The sequence below is a fragment of the Lichenostomus cassidix genome, chromosome 1 (genome assembly GCF_008360975.1).
Source record: "Lichenostomus cassidix isolate B80296 chromosome 1, HeHo_3.0, whole genome shotgun sequence".
Taxonomy (NCBI): Eukaryota; Metazoa; Chordata; class Aves; order Passeriformes; family Meliphagidae; genus Lichenostomus; species Lichenostomus cassidix.
The window spans coordinates 93083890-93091253 of record NC_139479.1 but is presented as its reverse complement, the minus strand read 5'-3'; the positions used below and the strand labels follow the sequence as shown (position 1 = coordinate 93091253).

General features: G+C 46.2%; 1 protein-coding gene across 1 annotated transcript; it reads left to right on the top strand.

The window, feature by feature from the left end:
* Window positions 1-671: 671 nt before the first annotated feature.
* LOC146445290 (apovitellenin-1-like) lies at window positions 672-3929 on the top strand. The gene is made up of 4 exons (XM_085071205.1): window positions 672-759; window positions 2211-2309; window positions 2682-2841; window positions 3503-3929. The coding sequence occupies exons 2-4, from the start codon at window positions 2249-2251 to the stop codon at window positions 3600-3602; spliced, it is 321 nt and encodes a 106-aa protein (XP_084927331.1). The 5' UTR covers window positions 672-759; window positions 2211-2248; the 3' UTR covers window positions 3603-3929.
* The last annotated feature ends 3435 nt before the right edge of the window (window positions 3930-7364 follow it).

Sequence of the window (7364 nt, the reverse complement as noted above, 5' to 3'; positions counted from 1 at the left end):
CTTGTAAGCACCCTTTAAGTATTGGAAAGCTGCAATAAGATCTCCCTGGAGCTTTTTCTCCAGGCTGAACAACCCCAGCTCTTTCAGCCTTTCCCCATGGGAGAGGTGTTCCAGCCCCATGATCATTTTTCTCACTTCTCTGGACCAACTCTAATGGCTCTGTGTTTCTTGGGCTGGGGATCCCATAGCTGGATGTTCCTCCTGGTAAGTTTTGACAGTTGTCTCAGGTGTATTCTCATCTAGTCAGCCTGTGCAAAAAGCCTGGGTCACAGGGAAAGAAGTGTGAGAAGGGTGCATACCTTGTGCAGCATTTGGTTAATGCATTTGCTGTAAATGGAGAGAAAATAGGTGTAATAGCTGCAGGTAAGTGTCAGAGCAGTGGGGTTGGAGACAGGAAGAGCGGGAGCAAAATTTAGCCCCGCTCTAGCTACTATTAATGTGGAATTTGGTCAGCTTATGAAAGGGGCCTCTATGACATGGCTGTCTGCAAAAGTAGGGGGACTCAGTGACCCAGAAACTGCCTTCCACATCTCTTGGGCTCAGGTCAGACTGACCCTCCATTACCAAATCTCAATAACAGGTTCAGAGTCCTCCACACCTTCTTGCCTGTCCCACTGAGCTGGATGTGCTTGCAAAAGAGCAAATGGGGAAACAAAGCAGGACCTTTGACCCCTTGCTATCACTATATTAGCTCTGCATAAATGCCGGGGTCTCAGATGAGCACCTACCTCAGCTTCAGCCTGAGAGAAAGCAGGACAGGTAAGAGCTGAACTCTCTGTTCTGGGTGGCTGGATTTTGTGACTGGTGTATCTAGATCTTAGACAAGTGAGTGGAGGTCATCTTCTGACTTGCCCCATCTCCTGCTGCAAACCAAAGTGTGAGCCCTTCAGTGCTCCATAGGCAGGAATGGTGCAGAAAGGGAGGAGGGTGGGAGTACCTGGCGTGACCTGGTCTGAAGCTGAGTGATGGGTGCTCCATGAGACACTCACAGCAGGGTGAAGCCCATGGTAGGAATTGCAGAGTTTCAGTGTTGGAAGATACATAACCTTTTCCCAGGTGCCTTCACCATAGGGACTACAGGTTTAAAGCAGGTAAGAGCAACTGCTTATGCACCTGGGAAGCAAATTTATGCCTTTTTTGTATACAGAGAGAAACTGGCCCTGGGATTAAAAATCAAGGAGGGGTGATAAAGGAGCAACTGTGCAAATGCCTAGTGAATTGGGTGGTAGCTCTTGGAGGTAATTTGTGCACAGAAGCAAATAAAAATGGATGGAAATCTCCTTACTGTGGGATAAGAAGGAACATTGACTTGTAGCCACCTGGTACGGAATTTAGCAAAGCATTCACATATAATAGACTTGCAGCCTATTTTGCCATTGCAATTCCTAAAACTTAAATGTTTTCTACATGTTGTTCTGAGTAATGCAACCCTCTAATTGGAGGCATACATCAATTATAATTTCTAAATACCTTTTAAAGTGCAGCGTGTTTGAAAAGCTTTAGAGGAAATGCCATCTTTTCAGTGTACCAAGTAGCAAATTTTCAATTCTCCAATTCTAACTTTTTTAAAAGACAAAAATAGAAGAAGTTGGATGAAGCTAAATTTTGCATTCTCTCACTTTTGGGAACTTATTCTGCTTGGGCTACTATCTGCTGCATTAATCCCAGAGTGAAAAAGACAAGGGAGCCTAGTTAGGCTAGAGCTAGTTGGGAGTTTGCTCAATTAAAGCAAGAAAAAATATCACTGGGTTGCTAAGATGATCATTGCATGTGATGTATTCACTAGCACAATGTTCTTTAGAGCAATTTACCAAAACAAATCAAACAAACAAAGAAATCCCACGTTATGATTTTTTCAGCTGTACTTATGCATGGAAGAAACCTATTCTGACCTCTGGCAGTTTTAGGGGTTTGCTCATGTGCTGAAACAAGGGAATTTTGCTCTCATATAAAAGAATTTGCTTTAACTGTCCATGTTTCTTTGAGCTCTGAAAGCTATTATTATGGGTATTTGTGATTATACAAATAAAAGACACCTTCATTTTTATTTTTTCCTTTATTTTTCCTTCTTCACTTCTTCAGAGGAACTGCACCGTGACCTTTCTGTTCTTGTCTTCATTTATTGGTTAGGTTTGTTGCAAACCTGGTGTTTAACCAACACGTTTTATTTCTCTGAAAACAGCCCAAATATTGTATGCTGATTCCCACAGGTCTCTCTGTGTAGAGAGCAGAACTGGAACAGCAAACCATGCTGCAATCCAGGGCATTGGTGATAGCTCTGATTCTGCTCCTCAGCACCACTTTCCCTGGTAAGTCTGAAAAGCTCTGCTGTTTGCCTGAGACAAAGCTCAGCTCTACAGGTTCTCATGCACTGTGAAGTAGGACTGAAGCCAAATAATTCAGTTGAAGACCACAAATACACAGCGTTTGGCAGAGTGAAACAAGTTGGTACGGACCTGGCATGAAAACTGCCCACACTTGGTGCAAATACTCTGCCATGAAAGGTGTTTGACTTAGATACCCATGACTGGGTGAAGAGGCGCTGCTGTCTGCTGCTAGAGCAAATTCTGGGAGAGGTTCTGAATGTCAGAATCTCAAATCTCTTCCCCCGCACCTGGGGGAAGATACCAGAGACAGAATTGGCATGAGAAGCCTCACAGAGTTTTGCCTTTTTCTCTCAGAAGTGCAGTCAAAGTCCATCTTTGAGAAAGACCGCCGTGACCTGCTGGCCATCCCTGAGGCAATTGCATCTTATGTCTCTGAAGCTGTGAACAAGGTGTCTCCTAAAGTCAGTCAGTTCTTGTTGGATACTGTCCAGAGCCCAACAGTTGTTGCAGCCAGGTATGAAAAGCTTTGTACTAACACTCCAACAGCCATGTGGGAAAAGGGAGAGGGAAGAGTGGGAGAACAAAGAGAATAATCAAGTAGCTCTATGGGGAGACCCAAGGGGAAAGGGACCACTAACCAAAGCCGGATGTACCACGGGAGTGAGGTGCTGGGAGGTCGGGTGAGATGATATGCTGTCCTGTGAAAGCACCAGCTCTTCCCAGGGATGCACACTGGACATGACAGTGGTCACAGGATAGCAGGTTCTGCTTTTTATCCATGGGTGGTGAGGGAGGAGGCTGCTGGCTGGTGGGGATCAGCTGCCCTGGAACGGTGCTGTGGTGCTGTCTGTGAGGGGCTGAGCACTCAGAGTGCCAGGAAGCACGGTTATTACTTTGACACAAATCACAGAATTGGCTCTAGCCCTCTTGTGCATATGTCTTGCTCAAGGAAGGGGAATGAGTTTCCTCACAAAAGGAAAAGCATGATCACCCTAGAGACAGTTCCACGTAACTCATGGCACACACATACTGCCTATTCCTGTCTTCTGAGGAAAGCCCCTCTGGGGCTGCTGAGGAGCTCTGCACTCTCAGTGACAGGCATGGTGATAATGACAGCAGATGGGGATTACCCTCACATATTTGTGTATCTTACCACATTCTGTTGTCTCCTGCAGACAGAGAGTCGTCAAAGAAGCAGCGAAAGTCAGTATAATGTTTGAACAGCTGATTGAAAAAATAAAGAACCTGTGGTACACAAAAGTCCTAGGCTATTAGCCAAATGAAGACGAGTCAGTGTTTCCTGATGTGAGTGTGTAACACCCTGCAGTGTCCTCTTTCCCCCTGCCCTCCTATGGACCAAGATCAGTCAATAACACAGAATCGATGCTCCTCTAAATGCCACTAGAGGGAACCCACCTTCAAAGACCAAAAGATGGAAGGCATCTGCTGAAGGCATCTGCTGAAGCCTCCCCTGAAAAAAAATCATGCGGCTGGGCACGAGGAAGGCAATGTAGAGATTGTAGAGCTCTTCCGTAGCCAAATCTTGAAAATTAATTCCTGCTGAATGGCTTGGCCATTGCGCCTCTAATAAAAAAATGTTGGTTGTTACACTTCCTTAAGTTTCTTGTTTTTATTGACCATTACAGAATCCCACTCACCCTGGCATCCCATTATGCTGAGAGTGTAGCTGTGATTCACAAGAAGTTTTTGCAGGCAATGCTAACAAACCCTGAGTGTTCAGGCACTTTTAACTAAGCCCAGGTTTTCCCTGGGTGGAGGAGGCACTACCTGAGCATCTTTCAGTAGCCACAATTGACTGTGCTACTGATCGTGCTCCTTGGTTAGGTGGGAAGCAAGTAGGTGCAGCTGTATCACGTGTCTGAAGGTTTCAGATAATTTAGGAAAACAAGTGCCAGTAAATTGGACTGCCCATCAACCTGAGCAGGACTTTGGAAGTAGGTTTCATTGGCCAACCAGAGAGGATACTGAGCTTTTCCAAAGGAGAAATGAGTGGAAAATTTCTCACTATCGTGACCAGTTTATGAGAGGGACATGTAGGCCCAGCACTGTCTATGAAGAGCTGGTAGGTCCCCATCATTTCTGTGTAACTGCATCAGCTCAGATGCCCACACTGGACAAAGAAATCCATCTACTTTCTCATTAAGCAAGCAGAAGCAAGTAGGCAATTTTTCTGAAATCACAGTGGGACACTGTGCAGAGGTTAAAGCAAGTCCCTTATTCTGTTGTTTTATTTTCTTTAGTTATCAGTTGGATCAGCTGCAAGCTTGCACTTAACCACTTGCCTGGAATAAACCCCCTCATTTTCCATTTTCTTTGTCCCAGCAGCTCCTTGTTACCATGAGGAATTAGAATTAAATCAGTGTCCCCATGCAGAGCTGCAAGTTCTTCCATCTCTGGTTGCTTCACCACTTCTGCAGAGCTGTTTTGCAAGTTTCTTCATTGCTTGTTGTTTGCCTTGGACAGTCTGTGCTTCCCTAGCCATAATGAATGCACATGCATATGGATTATGTAAATGCACTGGTATGTAGGAGGAGATTTAGAAAAGCAGAAGTTTTGGCTGATAAGAACATTTACCACATGAAAAAGCCAGGACCTTTAGCTCTTTTGCTGCAGGGATGATTTCCTTCCTGCTTGTTTTGCATATGTCTCTTCAATCTTGCTCTTTATTTTTCCCCCTCAAATATAACATTTATAAGGAGAAGCCCTGCAACTTAAATCCTCTCTTGTCCCAAGGAATAATACAGCATTCTGAATTTTCTCAGAATAGAGCTTGTTATTCTGGCATTTCAAAAGTATTTCTTCCTGAAAGAGTAAAAGTCATGAGTCATATGAAAGAGCCTGAATGTGTTCCTAAGAATTTGGTGTCTGGGAAATTGATGCTTCAGCCTTTTCAATCTACCTGTTTGCACTGCCAAAAAGAGTAGGAAAAAGTTTGGGAAGTATAGGGGTCCTCATGTTGCATTTTGAGGCTGTTGTGTGACTTTACCAATGCAATGCAGTGGCATTTCTGTATTGCATCACTGCCCACTGGAGCAATGCAGTAGCTGGTATGAATTCTGAGCTAAAACTTAACAAAGTTTTGATATTTTGTTAAGTGCACTTAATTATATCCTTTTGCTTCTTTGCAATGTAACCTCCAGAAAATCCAAGCCAGACAAATCCTAATTAGGAGTTTGATGTCTGATTTTAGCAGATGGGCCAAACAGAATCAGACCGTAGATCTCTGTGTTTGTTTGCACTCAAATCTCCTGATCATGTAGTTATCTATCTATGCATTTTTACTCTTGAAAAAAAGTAAGCAGAAAACATTCTAGGTAGTTAATCTCTTGTACAATCTACAATATGGGGCAACCTAGAAGAGCAAAGTAGACAACCTTCCACTGCCACTTCTGACCCTGATGCTACTGGCATTCTTTAAGGCAGAAAACAGCAGCTGAGACAGCATTCAGGCTGGGATTGGGTAGAGGGGGAAAAAAGCTTTTTATCCCAAAAAGAATCCTGGAGCAAATTCATGGGACACATAATGAGAGGGCCATATATTTAATATCTCAGTGTTAAAATATTTCATATCTACTCTCACTTTTCAGTTGGAATAAACAGGTTAATCTGTAATTTCTTTTTAAAATATGCATAGAAATCACTTCCCAAGTGATGTCTGTTACAGGGTTCACTGAGTGCTTCAAGATTCTTGGAGAGGCTTCATAAATGAAGCATTCATTTCAGTGAGATTCATGTCACAGAAATTTTCTTTGTGAGTAATCATCATTCACTTCACAGCTTTGGGAAAGCTTGTGGTGTAACTGGTTCAATTGAGTAAATGAAAATGAAGTCTTAAGAAATGTCAGGTTTCTGTTGTTTCTGAGATGGGTGAATAATCCCTCAGTTGTTCCTGATTTCTGCAAAAAACACCCTTTCTTGAAAAGTATTTATTATGGTGGATACTTTATACCATTTTCAGTGGCTCAGAGTGTTGATGGCTTTTACACTTCCTAGCTCCCCTCGGCTCTTTAACACTTGGAAAAATCACCAATTAATGCTAAGGGAACTCAAGCCTTGGGCTCTGTGCTGCTGTGAGCAGTGGTTGCTGGTTATACATCAAACAGCCCAAGTCCTTCAATGGCAGAAAGTCCAGTGCAGGATGTGTGAGAAGACAAGGACTGGGAAAAGTCATGTAAAACATTTGAAACTTATGGCTGGTACTCACACCTGCACAAACACAGACATCCCACCTCAGGGAAGTGCAGTTTTTGTCCTCTCCTGCGGGATGGCAGCAGGTTGAGTTGCTGGACACACACTAAGGCGCAGAGCTGACACGGCACCGTTCTGCTCCTTCTGCCCTTTCCACGGGCTTGCGGCTAAGAAGCTTTCCCGGATTTTGAAACTAAACGGCAGAATCACAAATGGGGCTTGTGAGTGCATGGGTACGAGAAGTCAGTAAGGGAAAGAGGCACAGGGATGGAGCGGCTGGCTGCACAGGGATGGGGCGGCTGGCTGCGCAGGGATGGAGCGGCTGGCTGCACAGGGATGGAGCGGCTGGCTGCACAGGGATGGAGGGGCTGGCTGCACAGGGATGGAGGGGCTGGCTGCACAGGGATGGAGGGGCTGGCTGCACAGGGATGGAGCGGCTGGCTGCACAGGGATGGAGCGGCTGGCTGCACAGGGATGGAGCGGCTGGCTGCACAGGGATGGGGCGGCTGGCTGCGCAGGGATGGAGCGGCTGGCTGCACCGGGATGGAGGGGTGGCGCTCCCTCCGGAGGGGCTCGGCGGCTCGGCGGGACCCCGGCAGCCTTGCGTGCCGGGCTGGCGGCCGGGATCAGTCAGCGATCTCTCCCTTTCGCTCCGTGCCGGCCGCAGGGCGAGCGCTGACTCAGAGCGACACCGCCACCGCCGCCGCTTCGCACGCGATGTCGCCTCTCTGGCGTCCCCTCGTCCCCCGCAGCCTCCCGGCGCCGCGGGGCCGCGCACGGAGCGCTCGGGCGGCGGGAGCTGCCGGGGAAGGACGAGGGGCTCCCAGC

What these genes read in the sequence shown, in the direction of transcription:
- LOC146445290 (XM_085071205.1), top strand. Translation starts at nt 2,249, where the DNA reads ATGCTGCAATCCAGGGCATTGGTGATAGCTCTGATTCTGCTCCTCAGC. An exon ending in CCTCAGCACCACTTTCCCTG is followed by an intron (nt 2,310 to 2,681) that starts GTAAGTCTGAAA and finishes TTTTTCTCTCAG; the next exon opens with AAGTGCAGTCAAAGTCCATC. An exon ending in CCAACAGTTGTTGCAGCCAG is followed by an intron (nt 2,842 to 3,502) that starts GTATGAAAAGCT and finishes TGTCTCCTGCAG; the next exon opens with ACAGAGAGTCGTCAAAGAAG.